The sequence below is a fragment of the Pezoporus flaviventris genome, unplaced genomic scaffold, assembly GCF_033815535.1.
Source record: "Pezoporus flaviventris isolate CSIRO_AGI_PZ_B2104156 unplaced genomic scaffold, CSIRO_AGI_Pfla_v1 ptg000083l, whole genome shotgun sequence".
NCBI lineage: Eukaryota > Metazoa > Chordata > Aves > Psittaciformes > Psittacidae > Pezoporus > Pezoporus flaviventris.
This window is the reverse complement of record NW_026892631.1, coordinates 6,849,283-6,868,865: the sequence shown is the minus strand read 5'-3', so window position 1 is coordinate 6,868,865 and position 19,583 is coordinate 6,849,283. Positions and strand designations below refer to the sequence as shown.

The 19,583-nt window shown below is 40.9% G+C and overlaps 2 protein-coding genes across 4 annotated transcripts in view; one reads left to right on the top strand and one right to left on the bottom strand.

Moving 5' to 3' along the window:
* Nucleotides 1-19,583, bottom strand: part of STON1 (stonin 1) — a 230,086-nt gene that overhangs the window by 11,679 nt on the left and 198,824 nt on the right.
* FSHR (follicle stimulating hormone receptor) overlaps nucleotides 1-19,583 on the top strand; it is a 76,862-nt gene that overhangs the window by 21,599 nt on the left and 35,680 nt on the right. For 2 of the 3 annotated variants that reach the window (XR_009747211.1, XM_061475335.1), the window contains exon 2: nucleotides 7,857-7,928. The exons of the other annotated variant lie outside the window; for it this stretch is intronic. Coding sequence is in view for 1 of the 2 variants with exons in the window: in XM_061475335.1 (XP_061331319.1) it covers nucleotides 7,857-7,928 (72 nt within the window). In the remaining variant the exon portion in view is untranslated. The remainder of the gene's footprint in view (nucleotides 1-7,856; nucleotides 7,929-19,583) is intronic. 3 annotated transcript variants of the gene reach the window in all.

Below are 19,583 nucleotides of genomic sequence, written 5' to 3'. Positions count from 1 at the left end.
GGTGAAGATTAAGGAGTGATTTTTCACAAGCTACTGCACATATTGCTTTTGAGATTCAGACCCGTAAGCAGATGGGCATCACTAATAACTTTATCATCACAGTTCTAATTGTATTTACTTTGCCTGTACATTGCTTTGTTTAATAGCACACAAATCACACAACTATTTTTGTTCTGAGATGCCCCTTACATCAATCCCAGACCTGAAAAGATTCCCAAGTAGCATGCCTGAAAGGAGGATACACACCCTCCCAGCTTTACCCTGCATTTTTCTGTTGTATAGAAGAATGTTTTTTCCTTATACTGCTAAGCATGACATTATATGGTACGGAATATCTCCCTGATTAGTTTGGGTCACCTGCTTGGTTGTGTGCCCCAGGCCTATAGCCCACCTCCCACCTCCACTGAAGAGGGCAAAGTGAGAAACAGAGGTGGCTTTGATGCTGTGCAAACCCCGTTCAGCAAAAGCTAGAAGATTAGTGTGTTATCAGTAGGGTTTTAGTCATGCCATGAAGAAAATTAACTCGCTCCTAGCCAGGCCCAGTGCAGCGTAAATCTCAGGAGCGCATCTTTGGTTTCTGTCTTCTCCATAAAATGTACACCATAAAATGTACATCGCCTAATTTTTCCTTGGAATACTCACCTTTCCCTGCTTTTATTATCCCACAAAAGGAATAAACCACCTGCACAGCCTAGATAACTTGTTCTTTCACAAACCTCTGAAGGGATAAGCAGCTGATTTCAGCAATTAGGTGAATGCAGTGATTAGATGCTTCAAGCCATACGGTGCCTATGAGCAAGGGATTATGGTCTCTGTCTTGTAAGTCAATTTACATGTGTGTAAAGTAGGGGCTCTCAAATGCATGGATCATGTCTCTCAAAGCTGTTCCTCATTTTTCAGATGTGCCTGTGCCATCAGGGTCCATTTTTGAAAGGAATCTGTAGTTACATGAATAGTCATTACTGGAAAAAATATTCTGCTTGGCTTTGGCTTGATGATGGCATAGCTCCCTGAAAAGATGGGCCTGTGTGGTAGTGGGAGCAGTGTTTTGTCACTGCCAGTGCCGTTCCTCATGATACCATCAGCTTTATGAAGTCTTAACCTCAGCATCTCTTGGAATTGAAGCAACTAATACAAATCTTCCTGGTTTTGAGTTAAAACCTCACAAATGTTGCAAATAGCTTTGCAACGTAATATACATGTACTTTAAAGACTTTTAAACCAGAAAGCAAGTTTTGCATTTAGCTTGATGGGTTTTGAAGCCTGATGTTTTAGCATCCGATCTAAGAGGTTTGGATTACTCTCTGCCTGCTGTTAGGAAGGGGAAACCTTAGCTGTGTCTGAAAGCAGCTACAAACTGCTTAATAGATTAGCAAGCTCTTCCACCTAGATAGCTGACTAGGAAAAATACTTCCATGCTCCTGTATATCTTCATATGCCCCTTCCTAGTGAGATGTTGTGAGACCCCCCTGCAGTCCTGCATTCAGGCAACACCAGAGTGATACAAAGATGTTGGAGCAAGTCCAGAGGAGGCCACAAAGATATTCTGAGTGTTGGAGCAACTCTGCTATGGAGACAGGCTGAGAGAGCTGGGCTTGTTCAAGCCTGGAGGAGAGAAGGCTCCAGGGAGACCTTAGAGCAGCTTCCAGTGCCTAAAGGGGCCAACAAAAAATCTGGAGAGGGGCTTTTGACAAGGGCCTGTAGGGACAGGACAAGGGGGAATGGCTTTAACCTGACAGAGGGGAGACTGAGATGAGACATTAGGAAGAAATTCTTCCCTGTGAGGGTGCTGAGGCCCTGGCACAGGGTGCCCAGAGAAGCTGTGGCTGCCCCATCACTGGCAGTGTTCAAGGCCAGGTTGGATGGGGCTTGGAGCAACCTGGTCTAGTGGAAGGTGTCCCAGCCCATGGCAAAGGGTTGGAACTGGATGAGCTTTAGGGTCACCATTCTGTGCTTCTGTGTTTGCCAAAAGCAGACCCTACTCATAGCAAAGTCATATGGCAATGTGAACTCATTTCAATAAGCCGGTGGCTTACAAATGTTCTCCATAAATTTAAACTACATCACATTTAGCTCAAAGGAATCTCATAATTCATTCCAGTGAGAATTAGGACAAAAGTTGAGGGCAAAACTGACACAGCTCTATTGATTTACACTCTCTGGGACATGGTCTGCAGTATCTATCTCTCTCCTATTATGGCATGAAAAGCAAAATAGTCCTTCACTGTTGCATTGACCAATCAAGTGAAAACAGAAAAAAAACCAACCAAACAAACAGAGGGAGCAGGGTTTTCTTGTTTCTTGCATTTAATCAAGACCATGCTAAATAGGTCATGGAATGATTTTATCTTCTCCTGATGTAAAGCAAAGACTCATATGTTGCTTGTGCTTGAACTTCCAGCAAAGCAAGAAGTAAACCAGAGAAACAAACAAAAAATTACAGAGAGTAAATGAAATTTAGCTATAAATCTTTGCTTGACAAAATACACATTGCTGCAGAGGATTAGAACTTTATAACATCAGTCTGTTAGCTTGGAGATCAAAGAAGAATGTTCTTCAAAATCCTATCACATTTATATCTTTGGAGCCAAATTTTAGCGCTTTAGCATTATGGTCACTAAATCTTTTTGGCTTTGTATTTCATTTTCCTTTAGTCCTTAAGTTATAGAGTTTATAGTATCTGCTTGGTATTGTTCATCTTAACATCATCAATTTGCAATTTGCATGAGCCAGGGAAGATAATTCTACAGTGCACACGCTTTCTGATTTACTGTGTGTGACTTAAGTAGATCTGAGAAATGAGTTTCAAAGCATGGTTTGAAAGACCAAGTTTCAGCCATGCTCTGTGAAGCAGATATTGGTGTGGGGTTTTTTTAAACTAGTCTAATTCCTGATAATCAGTCCAGTGCTTTGTTTTGCAAGATTATTGCCAGTGGTGTGAGGAGGGGCCACCCCTGCAGTGCTGGAGTAAGTTCTGGTATAGAATGTTTGCCAGAGAGCATCTTCGTGGTTGTTCAGGCAAAATCTTGTGGGACACGGGGCTGAGAACTCAGTTGATGAATATGCAAAATGCATCACTTTGCACAAAAGTGGCTAACCTCACAAACACAGTGTATTTATGTTGTGCTTAACGTGCGCGCTTCACATGGTTCCTATGCACTGTTCTTTAATTTATCAAGTCTTTTCAATCGCCCATACCTTGGCCACTAGGTACTTCAATAATGACGTGCAGTCCTTCATCCCTTCATGATGAGGTCAGTCTGATTCACGTGGGGATGGATGGAAAATTATTAACTTTGCTGGAGGGTTTTTTTCCTTTCATATCTTACGTAGCATGTGTCTTGAACTACTTCAGCTGCAGAAGAGACTGTTTCAATAAATCTCTTCATAACTCCAAATGTTAGAGTTGTTTAGGACATTTTACCAGTACCTTCTAATTTCTGTTGTTTGCATCATGTCCTCTATAGGTTTTGAGATTATGTTGGCACTCTGATATTTCTCTTGATACTAGACACAGCCATACAGAAAGAAGATGGGTTGTTTGCTCTTCATGGCAATATAAAGTGTTGTAAGGCACCTGTGTCAGTGCCTTCCTACTAACTGAGACCCTACTGTTTTAAACATCCGGGTTTAGATACCTCTGTATAAATAGAAAGACCAGTAGGAAACAGTTCTGCCCTAGCCCTGACATGTCTAGCCTTAAACAGCAGCAGGGTTTTAGTAGTTTTGTAATAGAAAAAATTACCACAGCCATTGATGAGACAAACTAAAATGATGAAATAAAGAGGCATATAAAATTGAAAAAATGGAAAAGCCTGTGGAAATCGTGCATGTTTAGTCCAGAGAAGTATAGTCTGATTATAAACTTACCTGGCCTTCCAGATGTAAAACAGTATTACTGCTCAACAGAAGACAGTTGTTCTCACTGATCAGGAAACCAAAAGCAGGTGTAAAGATCAGTTAAATATTAAGCAATGTTATATATTTAAGTAAATATATTATGATTCATAACACACATATATATAAATAAATGAAGTATAACCAGGATTGTACAACTGCAGCAGACAGCTTCAATAAACTCCCTAAGAGTTACTGGCAGCAGATGTGTTTAAATCAGGATGTAGAAACCTTTTTTGGATAACAGGGCCTGAATAGGAGCAGTGGGCCAGACTTAAATCTAATTTATACTTCTGTGCACAGGGAATAACAACAGTTAATAATGCCATTCTTCTATATCCAGCTGCATGTGTTGCTTTTCATGGTGCAGGATAACTGTGTCACTATCTAGGGCTTGCTTCCTCTCCTATACTTGTTTCTGCTCCTTTATTTGTCAGGTTTTTGGTGACTCCAACACTGGAGTCCTTTCTAAGACTTCTGAGACCTACTGTGGCCTAAATAACATCCACATCACTGAACTTTGGACTTAAAAAAGAGGGGTTTGGGGGGTTTTGGGGGGTTTTGTTGGTGTTTTTTTAACTTACCCCAGGGAAATAAATCCGCTCTAACCATAATTCCTCTAGAGAGGGTGGTTTGGTTAAGCTCCCCCTTGTCCTCTTTGGTGGCATAAGGAGTCTAGTTCTAGCTGCAGGATGCTTGAACCTAGACTGGGAGAGATCCCTTGGTGGCTGGGCATCATGAAATATGAGAGTTTGTACCATTCAGGGTGAAGGGGGACTGGAAGCCAGGACTCTCATTCCCCATGTCTGTGATTCAGCTGCCATTGCTATGTTGAAAGACCACCATGTACACAGAGCTGAAAGGTCTGGGAGTTGAGATTTAGTGTTTGCTGAGGGCTAGCTCTGCATACAGCTCTTTGGATAACCCAACCTTCAGTCTAACCTTTCTCACCCCTTATGTCAGGCACCTGGCTCTGGGTTTTCAATACCATACCATGCACTGAACTGTGCTTTCCTTGTGCCTAAGTGCTAACATCATTTTTAAGGACCAAATGCTGCACCTTTTCATTAAGCACATGTTTCTTAAAGGAGGCTTTTGTTTACTTGTTTGTCTTGGTGTGAAACATGATTGAATGAAGGTGGGCTGTATTCATTTCTTTGACCCTGAAGTAATGCCAGCAGCAAAACAGAGGAAATGCTTTTTAATTATTTTCTCCATGTACATTGGAAAGAACTGGGACTGAACAACCAGTATTTCAAGTTAAGTACAGATTGATTCTTGGAGCCTAACTGGAGAGATTTATTGACAGTGCAGCATTTGGCTAGTTCTAATAGACTCCTATTCATTATACAGTTGATAATTCAACAAGTAGCTGATTCTAATTTTCCGTGTTCGTTATACCATTAAGGCTGACTTTATTAGCCTACTCAGGGATGCTTAAAAACAATTAACCTTAATTTTTTAAAGTGGAATGTGAGACTTTAGCTATTAAAATCCAATTCTACTTTTACTGCTCCAGGGCATTAGATACATGGTTCCAGAATTCTGGCATCTTATTAATGCAGGATAGCACGGTACTTGAAGAAACTCAGGGTTTGATTTTTACTTCTATGCACCTGTAGCTTTTCTTATACAGGTAACCTCATCTATGAATGAGATTCCCTCCTTTTAATTCATTTTGGGATCAGGCTCTAAATTCTTGCTGTGGTGAAGAAGCATGGTGTAGGCCAGTGTTTAATTAAAACATCACAAACTCCCTGCTGATCTCTGCCTGCAGAGAGAAGATTCAGTTTAGAACATTGCCATGAGAAAATTATAGGTGGCTTTTCAGACAGAACCTGCTTTCTAGGGTTCCAAAGCTAGGCATGTGTTTCTGCAAAGGAGAGTTTAGGAAAGGTTTCAAAGCAGACCAAAGTTAAAGAGTTTCCTGATGGTTCAGCTTTGTAGCACTAAGCCTGCTGGGTGTTCTGCAAGGATCCATTGTACCTAGCTGCCCTCCAAAAGCAGAGCCTCAGCTTTGCATGCATTACACCAGCTGTGTTTTCAGTAGGGCTTTACAAATTGCTTAATCCAAGTTAGGCCCTTTCTGGAAGCTCTTTAATCCTTCTAACATTTGCATAATGATCTCAATACTGTAATTCTTGTGTGACAGTGTGTTGAAGCTCTTTTTGACATACATTAATGATAGCACAAGAATAATGGAATGCCAAATGACTTCATTGTCTTGCAGGACTGAGAATGCCATAAATTGCAATGTTTGGAAAAGTGTGGGGCTGTGCTCACTCCTGGTGTAATCACAGTGGCGTCTCTAGAGCTAGGTGAGGCAGGCACTGACTTTGTCGTGTTTAAATATTAACTCATATTTGGGAATCTAAATGAGGGGGTAGAGTCTATTAAAGATCTACAATTAAAAAATCAGCACCTTTCACAGGGGTATTCTATCAGAATAATGCTTTTTTCCCCTAAGACTTTGATTAAAGCATGCTAATCTCCCATGAAAATTCTGAACTAATCAGCTGAAATAAAAAATAGATAAGGATTGCATGAATACTTTATGTGAGCAGTAAGGGAGGAAGTCTCTAGTTTTGAGGCTCTGTGTTAAAATTTGTAGGACTACACAGCAGGTAATACCAGGCTGAGTTCCCATTTCCGTCCTCCCTCAGATGTTACAATAAGGCAGCACAGACATGAACTAAAAGGCAGTCCCAAGCAGCCATGCAAAACCAGCTGTGAGATGATAAAACTGAGGGATGGTCTGGCAGGTATGCTCACTGAAAACAAGACTTCTGTAGGAGTTCAGAAAACAATTCATTTCCATGGGAAAATCGACTAAGAAACTGATTCACAGGCTGATAGTCATGTGTGTTACACGCATGATTTTGTATTTTAAAGAAAATACTATTTTTTAGCAACTGCCTGTCAATGCAGCCACTATTATCTGATGTCTTGCTTATTTCCCTGCTTAGTGTGTAATACCTGGAAGTTTGAGTGTGATTTTTGCTCTCAGTAGAAAACAGAAAAATGTGATATTTCTCCCTACAAACCCTCTGTGGGATTTTTCATTTCTCAGTTAGGCTTTCTTAACCTGGCATCGAGTCATAAGAATATCATGTGGGGGTCTACATGAAATCTGGAGAGGGGCTTTTGATAAGGGCCTGTAGTAACAGGACAAGGGGGAATGGCTTTAAACAAATGGCTTGGAGCAACCTGGTCTAGTGGAAGGTGTCCCTGCCCATGGCAGGGGGTTGGAACTGGGTGAGCTTTAAGGTCCCTTCCAACCCAAACTATTCTCTGATTCTATGATTCTATGTGTCTTCATATCAATGTATGCAGTTGTTTGTGGTCACCACCTATAAATAATTGAATGTGTAGGAGTAGTAGAAACCCTACCTTTTAGTTGCTGAGTGCCATCAGAAGTTTTGTCATCTTCTTTGCTTATTGTGGTAAAAGGAGATGAGTCCAGTTCAACAAAAAGGTTTATATGATATTTTAAATGATCTGTGCAGCAGGTTAAGGCTTATCTTGCATGAGCATGCAGGTACTGTCTTACAGCTATGTGTAAGAAGCTCATCCCAGTCTGGCTCTGCCAAGCTGCTTCATCCTGTGCTTGAGCAGCTCTCAAAAGAGAGGTCAAAATGAGAAAGAGGTTGTCCCTCCCCAGCACACAGCTAAGTTGCGGTGAATGGATCTGGATTTCTTGCCGAAGCGAACATGGAAATTGCAACTACTGATGAATGCTTTTTCCCTGGAGGAAATTCATAGGCAGCCCAACTCTGTGCTGTAATTTTGGTCTAGGCTGGCAGTTGGAGTCTGACAAAACCTTTGAACTTCACAGCTGTATTTAGATGCCAAAGCCTTTAGCCTGGAGACTTGTCCTTGTACCTCTTCTCTGTTGACATGGCCTCCATGTAGTCCTGTGTTGTGAATGGTGAATAACCACCCCATTTTCTTTATTTCAGGAGATTTGTCCTCACCAAGATGAGAGTCATTCCAAAAGGAGCTTTCAGAGGACTCACTGACCTCGAGAAAATGTATGTATCATGTCAGTATTTAGTGGGAAAAACCTGTTTTACTTCAAACAGCAGTTTCTGGTTGTAGCTCCTTTTACAGCCGGTGAGCAGGCCCCTCTCTCTGAGCTTCAGCTGGTTTCCTTGGTCAAGGGGTTTTGTTCAGCATGGAGTGTCATTGCATTTAGTAAATGTAGTGCCATAGCAGGAGATCATGAGAAACTGATTATTTGACAATTTTGGAATGAAACAGTGGGAAAATTATGGAGGAAAGAGCTCCTGTTCATAACAGGCCAGCCAATTCTGTTTTCACTAAGGAATGAATAGGATTGGTTTGTGCATGATCAGAAGCAACTGGTAGGATGTGAGAGAAGTTTCTTACAGGTGATAGATCCAAAAATCTTAGCACACAAAGGGTGTAAGCACCTAATTTCTGTGAATTTTAACAATAAGCCTAACAATTATGAGCACTTTCAATGAACGGATGTATCATACCTTCATTAGTGTATTATTGTGGATGTAGAGCAGCCCTCCAACACTAGGAAAAACAAATCCCAAATAATATATTCCCTACTATTCTTTAGCCACAGAAAATCTATGGGTTAAGTGGTGCTAGCACCAGAAATTGTAAATGACAGCATCCAACCTGAACCATTCCAGAGCATGTATGATTTTTCTGAATTATTTCATATATGAGCAAATCACAATATTTTGTTTAGAAACACATCCAGCGCTTGCACCCTGACAGGAGAGGGTCAGTCTGTTCACTTGTGAGGTGTCTGAGTGACAGTGGGGAAATACATTTGAAAGTCAGTGCCTTTTTCAGTGCTGTGTGTAATGGCAAAACTAAAAAGGATTAGATTGCTGATGTTTCTCTGCATCATTTCTATCCATTTCCCTCATAATCTTGCATAAGTAAGGGATTTAGCTAGAAGGAGAACACACCAGAAGGTATGGCAAGGAAATAGATAGGATTTTGAACCTAGAAAAGGGTGGGGATGGAGGGATGAAGACCAAAGAGTGAGCATAAAAGGATTCAGGAGCTGCTGATCAGTAGCAAGCAGTAAAGCTCACATGGCATCTGGTCTTTTCTGAAGCGTGACATCCATTCAGAGCATCGCTGTAGGTTCAAGAGTCATCTGTTGGCATGTGGTACACACTAAAAAGCCTCCAGTTGCTGCATCCTACTCATAGATCCAGACCCTCATAAGTCCATCAAGCTGTAAATGGACATTTTTCTTGACAAAAGAAAAAGAAAGTTGTCTTTTTTGTGGCTAAGGGTTATCAGGACTAAGACTGGCTCTGTTTCGACAGTTTTGTTGGCGCTTGTTTCTCTGCAGTCCTGCAGGGTTCCTTTTAGCTTAGTCTTTATGGAAAATCATTGAGCTCTCTGGACTAGGAAGTGGGTTGCAAAGTGCATTGTTAACTGCTTCCGTTATCTTTAATTACTGAGAAAGCATATGTCACATATGTATGAAGGTAGTGATCGCCTTGAATATGATATCTCGAAGTAGGGATTTATTGTCAACCACAAAAATTATATATGAAAATGAGCTCAATTTGAAAATATATCTATGGACTAGTAGTACTTGGAGGAGAAATGGGGACAGGCAATTTATAGCAAAACATCCTTGAAAATAAAAGTGCGATAAATATGTAAATGCGACCAATCACCATCCACAAAGATGCAGTATTTGCAGATGATATGGCAAACAGATAAAATGTGAAATAGCTCGCAAGTCCTAAACCTAACCCATAAAACATTCATCACAAATATTCATGATACTGTAGGGACAAAAAAAGTGTGTAATCAAATAATAGATTTGCATATAAAACCACGGCCTTTGTATGAAAGCCTTCTTACTCTTGCAGGATCATGCACAGAAAGGAAGATTAAAGCAAACTGTAGTCTATTTAAGGAAAACAGCTATTAATAATGTGATACCTCCATATGGTAAAATGTGGATAGCCTGATGTATACAAATGAGATACCTCAGTGTATTATATATATGTGCTTATCTAGAACTAGACTAAAAATGAGGAGAGTGACAGTATCTTCAGTAACAATATGTTACTGAAGAAAAATAGTATCTTATACAGTCCAGCATATCTGTACACATGATTTTTATCATTACTGGATCATTTCTAACTGTTTCTGAGAATAGGATAGGTTTTTAAAGCTCAGAAGTTGCAAGGCAGGGGTGGTCTTTGCAATCATCCGCTGGGGATAAGCTGGTTGAGTACAATTTGAATGAGAGATGAGTCCTCCATGAGAATCTTATCTCTGATGTATTTATGTTCAAAGTGAGTGAAGGCTTTTGAATACAGTGACTGAAAAATTCTGGGTTTCAAAGAAAAATATTTCAGTAACAATTTTTAGTGTTCCTGCTTTCTGTATGCGTTCCAAAACACCTGCACAGCTGAGAGCTTTGAACATGTCAAATACTTCCAGATACTTCCAGTCAGGCTCAGGTCTCAATAGCCAGGCAAGATCTTGTTTGTTTTCCATTTGGACTGTCCAAGGACTTTCTAGAATGGACACTAGTGACCATAAATAGTGTGACGTGGAAAGGTCGACGCGGAGCACTTCACCTGCGCTCCCTTCTGAAGCTCCGGTTTTAGTTACCAAGACAAAATGCTTTGGTTTTCATCTGCTTTTTTTGGGTGGTGTCAACATTTTTGCTGGGATACTTTCGCCATTTTGAAGTTTTTTTGAAAGAACAGGAGCCCATTTGAACCATATCTAAATTTTCATTGTCTTCTCACCCATCTAAATTCCTTCAGTTAGGGAAAAACCATGAAATGGCCATTCTGCAAGCTGTCATCTAGAGGAACAACTTTCCCCAAGTGCGTTCTGGGAGGAAGATCTTTTCTGCTTAGATAGAATGTTTGAAGCTATGAAATAAACTGACAGGCTCTAATTATCTGAGCTGCCTCTAACTAAAGGTGCAACTTGGATTTTCATCCAGAGAACTACTTTGGAAACCCACAGATCTGAGGAGCAGCCTTAACCAGCTTGGTGCTGGCAGCTCCCCAACTTCTGCACGGCTCTGGCTTTGTGTTAATTTAGCAAATAGGTGTTCAGGGAAGCAGATTAGTTATTCTCGCTACATGTTTAGTCTACTCCTAAGTCCTAGCCAACTGGAACGTGGCAGCTCATCTGGACTCCTGCTTAACCAGCCTGTTTACACTCCAAGAACTAATTAACCCTCCAGTAACTAAATTAAAAAGCAGCCCCATGCAGGCACATGCCTGGCAAAATCAATTCAACATGCTCTGCAGCTGCTGTCATCTTCAACCTGCCCTGGAAGTGCTTGATTTGGAGCTTACTTTCCTCCTATTACTGTAAGATAGCGAAGTAGATTTTGAATGTTGGTCTAGGAAGGCCTGGTTCAGGGATTGTATTTACAGGAAGTCTGGACTTACTGCCTTATCCTGTGCAAGCCAAAGCGGCTCAATCCCCTTGAAAATTCATCATCTGTTGTTTATTCTTTTGAGAGGTTTAAGCTAAAGCATAATGCTTTGTTTTATCACACTTTTTCAAACCCAACCTGTGTGCAGCCCAAGGCAATTCAGACATGTGGGTGAAGCACTTCTCAAACTAGAAGATGTCAGAGAAAAAATGGCCCCGTTTTGTATGTTGGAGCAATAGGAAAAGGGCATTTCTTTAGCAGATTTTGGCAAAGACAGATTTTGTGAACCTGAACCATGCTGTGGTTAACAGAGTTTGATGAGATAGATTCTTGATGAGCTCTGAAAACGCTGGAGAGCTAAAACTTCTAGGGTGGAAGGAAGCTGCCAGAGTTGACACTCCCAGAAATTGGAGTCTTCTGTCTGTGGAAGACAGCGGGGATATATGCACCAGCTATCTACAGCTTCCTCATGAATTTGTAGAGAAAATACCTCTGAATCAGCCATTTATTTAATCACTCAGTGCATTCAGGCTTTTGTGGGTTTCTGCTAAGACTGTTGATCCAGTGATGCTTTATATGAACAAATGCTGCTTTTCTGAAACGTAGACACATGAGCACCAGCTTATTTCATATACAGCAACCAACCTGATGTGATGCTAAAATTTCTCCTGTTTGCCCCATGCAGGCTAAAAGATAGGTCCCACTTTCCTTTGACTTAATTAGATCAGATTGAGATACCTTTTATGTTTTATCTGTACTGAAGCGAGGTACTTGAGGACAGCGGAGAGCACTCAACAGGCTGAGTTCTGAGGCACATGTGAAAGTACATTGCTGAATCAAGGTGTATCTCTCTTCCTGTGAGTGGGGAAGGAGCAAAGTTCTTGGCTTGATAGGTAAAAGTCTCATCAGGAAAATCTGGTATAGTGTGAAGTCTTCACTTTATTTAGCAAGTTTTAATGACCCGGTGAATTAGTGGCTTCACTGTCCAGACCTTCTTTAGTAGTAGCCATTAGAGCTTTCTGGGCTAGCAAATAGCTAAGGGGATGTTCATCATCCCATGTGCTCCTGATACCAGTTTCATTCAGCCCCAGCATATGATGCTGTCACACTTGGCAGCATACAGACCAAAAAGATGGGAATGAAGAGGCAGAAGCAGAAATCACATGATCATTTAAGGATGAGCAGTCTGTGTCTCCTGCTACCAAGAAAGCTGGTCAGTATTTTGCAGCTTCTTCATTTTGTCTTGCCCAGTGTATTGTGTGCTGCCTCATTCGGTATGCAAAAGGTTGTGATTAAATCAGATCATTAAACCTATTATGAGAAAAGGGTTAGGATTCTGTGTAACCAAGACATTTGGAAATCGGTTCTAGGCAGGAGTTCCTATCTTCTGCATCATCTGGGTAAGTCTGCTATTTGTTTGGCAGGTTTTTGTAAGCAGCAAAAAAAGGAGGATCTTCCGTGATGTGTAAGTTAAATAGTGCATGTTTACAGAAATATTTATTTACATACCTAAGGTGATAGGGGGACACGGTGCATTCTGCATACCAAAACCCACACTGAATCAGGTAACAATCGTACGTTGGTAATAAATACTCCAGGGTATATTACCAAGGTGCAACTCCATGGATATTAAATTCTAATTTACATTTTAGGAAGTTATGTGTAATGTTCTGCATCTTAAGGGCAGGGTATGAAAATAAGGATGCTACATAATGCATTTAAATTAGTCTAAATATGTGGTTTTTCTCAGGGAACAGTGGACCACAGTTCAAAAACAATAAGGCGAGTAACTAGCACAAGCAAAGAAATTCAAAGTTCAGGCTGATATTCCAAAGAGTAAGTGTTTTAGTGGGGCCACTGTTACTGTGTGGGGCTTTCTCCTCTCTCTGCCTGGTCTAATCCTGCTCTTTTCTATACCAGAGGGGTTGCTTGCAATTCAGGCCTCTGATTTAGCAGCAAAATCGTGCAAGAAAACATCCTCTGCTGTGTGCAGCATACACTTTCCTTAACCCAACAGCATCCAGGGTGTCAGTCATTCGCGCATTGCTACACTCTGCCTTTTGAAATGGGTTCCTACAAATGTGATTTGAAAGTTGAACAGGTTTGTGAGCTTCTCCAAGGAGTCCTATAATACACCGTCAGTGGAGGAGCCAGGCAAAGCAGAGTCCTTGTTCCACGATCTCTCTCTATGGCCATGAACATCTTGGGTACATTTTCTTCTGAAAGGGGGGCCATTACTTCAGAGGGTAGATTTAGGTTAGATATAAGGAAGAAATTCTTCCCTGTGAGGGTGCTGAGGCACTGGCACAGGTGTGGCTGCCCCATCCCTGGCAGTGTTCAGGGCCAGGTTGGACAGGGCTTGGAGCAACGTGGTCTAGTGGAAGTTGTCCCTGCCCATGGCAAGAGGTTGGAACTGGGTGAGCTTTAAGGTCCTTTCCAAACCAAGCCATTCTAGGACCCTCCTGCAGCCTTTGCAAATATCATCCCTTGGACAGCAAACTTCAGTGATTAGTATTAATGCATAGGATACCTGGCATGTTCTTAATCCAAATTTATTTCTGAAAGTAGAAGCTATGCCTTGGGTTCTAAACGTAGGAAGTAATGAATGAAGACTAGGTGGTTTTATTATAACCCATAAACATTTTGCTGCATCATCACATGCCATTCTGCTTTTCCCTGCCAAAGCTTGTCTGTGGAAGAAATCTCATACCTGCAGTTATTGTTGTCATCCCTTGCACAATTACAAAAAACGGAGGTAGAAATCTATTATCCATGTCAGAAACTCACCACTGTTGTTGCAGAGCAGAGCTTCTAATTACACCTTTGTGTATTTCAGTAAATGCAAAACCTGATCTCAGTCTTTTGCTAATGCTATGGTGCAACAAAATCACAATGTAAAAAACCCTAGAAGAAGCTAGGAAACGTAAAATAAATTCATAAGATACATATCAGCATTTGCTAACTTTTGTATTTAAAAAGTCATACTAATATTTACATATTTTGATTGAAACAAGCCAGAGTACAAGAAAGGAAGTCTTCCCTAATTCTTTCTGTATGGTTTGGTATCTTGATGCTCTCTGTCTTTGACAGAAGAGCTTTAGAAAGGGAAAAAAGAAAAAGGAAAATATATTTTGTCATTACATCTTTTTGAGCAAGAATGAGTATTGTGGTAATGAACTGTTAGCAGAATCTTTATTTGTTAACTGCATCGGTAATGAAGCCAGCATTAGAGACTGAAGTATTTAATGGAAGAATCATAGAATCCCAGACTTCTTTGGGTTGAAAAGGACCTTAAGATCATCCAGTTCCAATCCCCCCTGCAATGGGCAGGGACACCTTCCACTAGACCAGGTTGCTCCAAGCCCCATTCAACCTTTCCTTGAACACAGCCCGGGATGGAGCATTCACAACTTCCTTGGGCAAAGGAAGCCCAATGATGTTATCTTGGACATCATTTCTGGTCTGTCTAGACATGGAGCTAGATAAAGCAAAGAAAGGAAATCCACTTGCCTGAATGTATGCTAAATGTTTCAGTGCCTGTCCCCAGTGAGATACTGTTCAGATAACTTGAATTCATGGAAGACAAAACATGGGTAAATGCCTGTGTGAGTTCCCACTTTTCTTTAGGACGAAACTTTGATCCAGTGTTCTTCTGCCTTCCCCTATGCAAACAAATCAGATATAATTAAGTGCAGGCTAAGTTAAGATAGTTCTGTTGTATATCTATGTGTGGGCTCTGAAGTTGCCTCAGTCATTCAAAATGAGACCTGAGGGTGCAATGCACAGTGCTTAAGAAAAGGTCTCAGCCCAGTGGTTACAAACACCTCTCCACATGAAAAAGGAATTACTAAGATTTTTTTTTTCCTCAGTTATTAAGATTATTTCTCAATAAGCTTGTTCAGGTTTTACACTCTCTTCTGGGCTCCCCTACCACCACTAGAGCATGACAGTGGGCCAGATGTATTGCAGGTTTGGCATGCTGTGGTGGTTCATATGGGGATGCTTTCTCCAAATCATTCAGTTTTGCAAGGTAGCCTCACTTTAGGTCCTTACATTAGAGGCATGAAGCTGATGATTACTGCAACTGATAAACATAGCAAGGAGCCTCAGAATTGATAATCATCCCAATCAATGCTATGATCTTTCTTCTTTTCTTTTGTGGGCTATGCAAGTAATAAGTGATGGTAGAAAAGGAAACAGCCTCTAGCTGCATCAGGGGAAGTTTAGACTGGCTATTAGGAAAAATGTCTTCACCAAAAGGGCAGTCAGGCATTGGAACAGGCTGCCCAGGGCAGTGGTGGAATCACTGTCCCTGGAAGTGTTCAAAAACAGTTAGAGAATGCCCTTGGTAACATGGGTTAGTGATGGCCTTGGCAGTGCTGGGGCATGGTTCATCTCAGGTGCTTTCGGGTGGGTTTTTTGTTTCAAAAGGGACCAGTGTTGTAAAATGTACGATGGCTGTCATTAGAGGCAATTTTTTTTCTCTCAAAACATGTCACTTCTTCAGCTTCCATCTCCTCCTCCCAGGAGCTTCACTTTATTTTGAAGTAAAGGAAATGTCAAGTTGTCTATTATTATGAGATTCTTGTACTTTCGAAGTAGAATCAGTGACCATCCAAGTTATTTTGTAAATATAAAAATAGGTATTTTCTAAGGAACATAAAGTAATTCTTAAGCTGGCTGAGTGGTACTGCAAACTGATATTTGTATATCAGAAAATGAAATGAGAACTCAAGAATTGTTAGTTCTAATTATGTTTTACATTTTCCAGTGTGATTTATAGCTCATACATGGCAAAAAATGTGGTTCTTCTCATGTGATGCTTCAGAATATTGCTCTGATTTAAATAATTACCTTTTTCTTACTTAAATTAGTGCATTCAGGTCTCGTATCCCTAAATATGGTTTGGAAAAAAAACCAAACAAACTCTTGTGAATTGATTACACATTAACTCTGAAATTCCTGTATAGAATTCAGGATAAAATATATTGACTGAAAACAAACACAGTACAATAACAAAACAACTCTGAGAGACAACATGTGCATTCAGAATTACAGCGATTGCTCCTCACTTGGTTGTTGAGTTCAAACATGTAGCACCTCCATCTCCTTTACATGACAGACAGGCTGGAAAGGGTCCATGGCTCCTGAGGTTGCTGTGCTGGTGAGACTCTATGGGAATCTGGGTGATGGCATATCCAGAGAGGCATCATGGTGCCATCTGCTTCCAGATACATCCAGCTTCTGGGTTTGCTTTAAAAAGTGCTGCTATTAAAAGTATAGATTAGAAAGGAAAAGCCTTTTTTCATGAGAAAACAGGGGTTTATTGGATTTTCTTTTCTGTTAATCTTCTGTGTGTGTTGAAACTGTACCAGTGAATGAGTGCAAAAGGTGTGACCTACTTGAAATTGTGCCCAATTTCCTCTAAATGGGATTTTCTTCAATATTTATTGTTGCTGCTACTAAGTGCTGTTTGTCAGAAAGAAGGCAGCTAGCATCAGATTGGAAATGGTAATTCAATTTCAGGAGGATTTCAGAAATACCTTCCCATATTAATTTTATCTCACTTTTCTGTTTAGCTTTGAAATAATGTTAGTGGAGTTGGCATGATACAATGAAAGATTGTTTCCCATTGCTATAGCAATTCTGATCCAAACCTCAGCATTTATGGAAAACAAATGCTGAGATGAAGTCAAGAGATTTAATTTCTAAGCAGGAGATGCTGATTCTCTGACAACATTATATTGCATGGCCTGGTTTTCTATTATGCCGAATGATTGACGTGGATTTAATCATTAGTTTGATGGCTGCTTTGCTCAGTGGAGAGGCGGCTGGACATTTGATTGTTGTTAGTGAGCTGCATTTTGATTTTGCTATCAAAGTCACTGCTGGCCCCAATCATCGCAGGTGTAAAACCAGAGATGCGTTGTGCCCATTGTTTGTTTTGTGATCAAGCCAAGATCAGTTTGCTTGCAAAATACAGTGAATATTTGTTTTGATTTCTCAAGCAGGAGCCTGGTTTTGATGACAACTGCCATATATGTGGGGCTTTTTAAAAGAGTAAGTAAGAGCGGTGTCCCTTTGGTGACTAAATTTCATATCACTGGTAGAATATATGGATATACATATATACTTGCATCCATGCATATGTGTGTACATATATATATATATACACATAGAGTAGTCTGGAAAAGATTAAAATTGGTAGGATTTAGGATGATAGACAGATACTATGCCAAAAAATACTTTGAATGCTTGGGCAGCCAACACCACAGATGGAAATTACAAGTGATCGTGAAAGACACGCATTATGCTGAAAAACTATTGGTGTCTGTGCATTTTCCAATGCAGTCAGCACAGGATTAGAAGCTGGGGACAGGGACAAGCTGTTGGCTTTCCCGGCTCAGATCCTTGTCCCTTAGAGCTGCTGATGCCAATTGCTGAAGGAGAACGTTCAAGAGAACAATTCTGGAACGGTTGCTCCTCTAAGGAGGAGAAATGCATCTAATAAATAATGGGCTGTTCATCAAAACCTCCTGGAATGGTCTCTTTGTGATGCTTTTGTGTTGTGAAGTTTTCTCCACTAAAACAAGGCATAATGCTGAATTTCACCTGGGGACCGAATTAAACTAGTCTTTGTTGCACGGAAGCATCATTTACTTCTGTCTTGCTTGTCTGCTCAAGAACAGAAAGATTTACATCTTCATCTGGATATGTTTATCCTTTGTAGCATAATTATGAAGTGAAGGTACTCATTGGGTGCGTCTAATCCTTTTGTCATTCTTATCTCTTATTTTGAATTAGATTTTTTGATATATTTTTCAACTTTATTTTCTACATTTTTAAGACGTCTGCTAAGATTTTGGCTTTGCCCATCTGTGCTGTGAGAAGGGGTGAGCACAATATGGTGAAAAGGGTTTGCTTATTTATTACTTCTCTTCCCTGCTCTTTAGGAAAACTGGCAGTGGCAGAGCTCCCTGGAGGGATAGTGGTGTGGGTATACCTTTTGTGGGCTGATGGGCATGTTTGTGGGGGAGTGGCTTTGAGGTACAGGTGGCAGGAGTTTTACAGGCCAGAGATGGATATGTGCCACCCAAAGGCTGCGCTGGGGAGCAGGGAGCAGCCTCAGAGGTGATGAATGAGGTTTTCCAGGAAATCTGGGCAGAGCTTACTAACATCTGGAATAAGCCATTGGAATAAACTCCAAACCTTCTCCAAAAGCATTGGATGCCAGGCAGGGTAGGCGGGGATATAAAATCTTCTGACATCACTTTCAATATTCTTTAAAGTTTTTCTGCCTTAAAGTTAATTATCCTAGTTTATATTGTAGTTAAAACTGCCCTTGTGAGCTTAAAACCCTTTTGCTCTCCTTCGGGGCATTTTGTGCAGAGGAAGATCAAGACATATTGTCTCAAAGTTGTGTTGTACAGCACTGTCCAGACTGTCTTGTCATTACATTATCACCAGGCTGGATGTGGTTCTGAGCAACCTGGTCCAGTGGAAGGTGTCCCTGCTCAATTCAGACCTTCGAAGGTCCCTTCCAACCCAAACTATTCTATGATACTACGTGCCATGTCTTGGCTCCACTGTTCTCCAAACCCGACCCTCTATTAGGGAATACTGGGATGACCTGAGGCAGAAGGCACAGCTGCAGCAGACAGGGGAATAGAGGAGGGAGCCAAGTGGCAGGACATTTGTACAGAGGCAGGTGAATGGATCACAGTTCATCTGTGACAGCTGTGTGCCTGGACATAATTGACAGCACAGTTTGTCTAAAAATAAGCTTGGTTTGATCTGTGTTTCTTAGTAGCAGACTTAAATGCACTAACAAGTAAAATAGCTTTTCACAAGCCTTCATCTGTCAGTACCAAGGAGCCTGTTTTGTATTCCCAGTACCCAGAGTGTCTCTGAATAGCACATTATGTTTTCATCCTACTGTGCTGCCAGGCACTGTGCTTTCGGAGTAATAGATAACATGCTAATGACTGAAATAGGCTGCGAAAGTCAGGTAGGAATTGTGTCAACGATGGGCAATTGCTTAGGTCACTAGAGGGAGGACTTCCTAATGGGATCTCAGCTGAACGCTGCACACGCTTAAATCCCAGGGAGCATCTTCCTGTGAACTGGCCAGTCTCACCTTATTCCAGGTTTCAGGGATCCTTCTCACCCAGGGAGATTGATTTGAGATGTAGGTACACTGACAAAAATCTGTGCCATATTTATTCCTGATTTTGGTGGCGTGCAGTCAACATCAGTGCCAGCAATG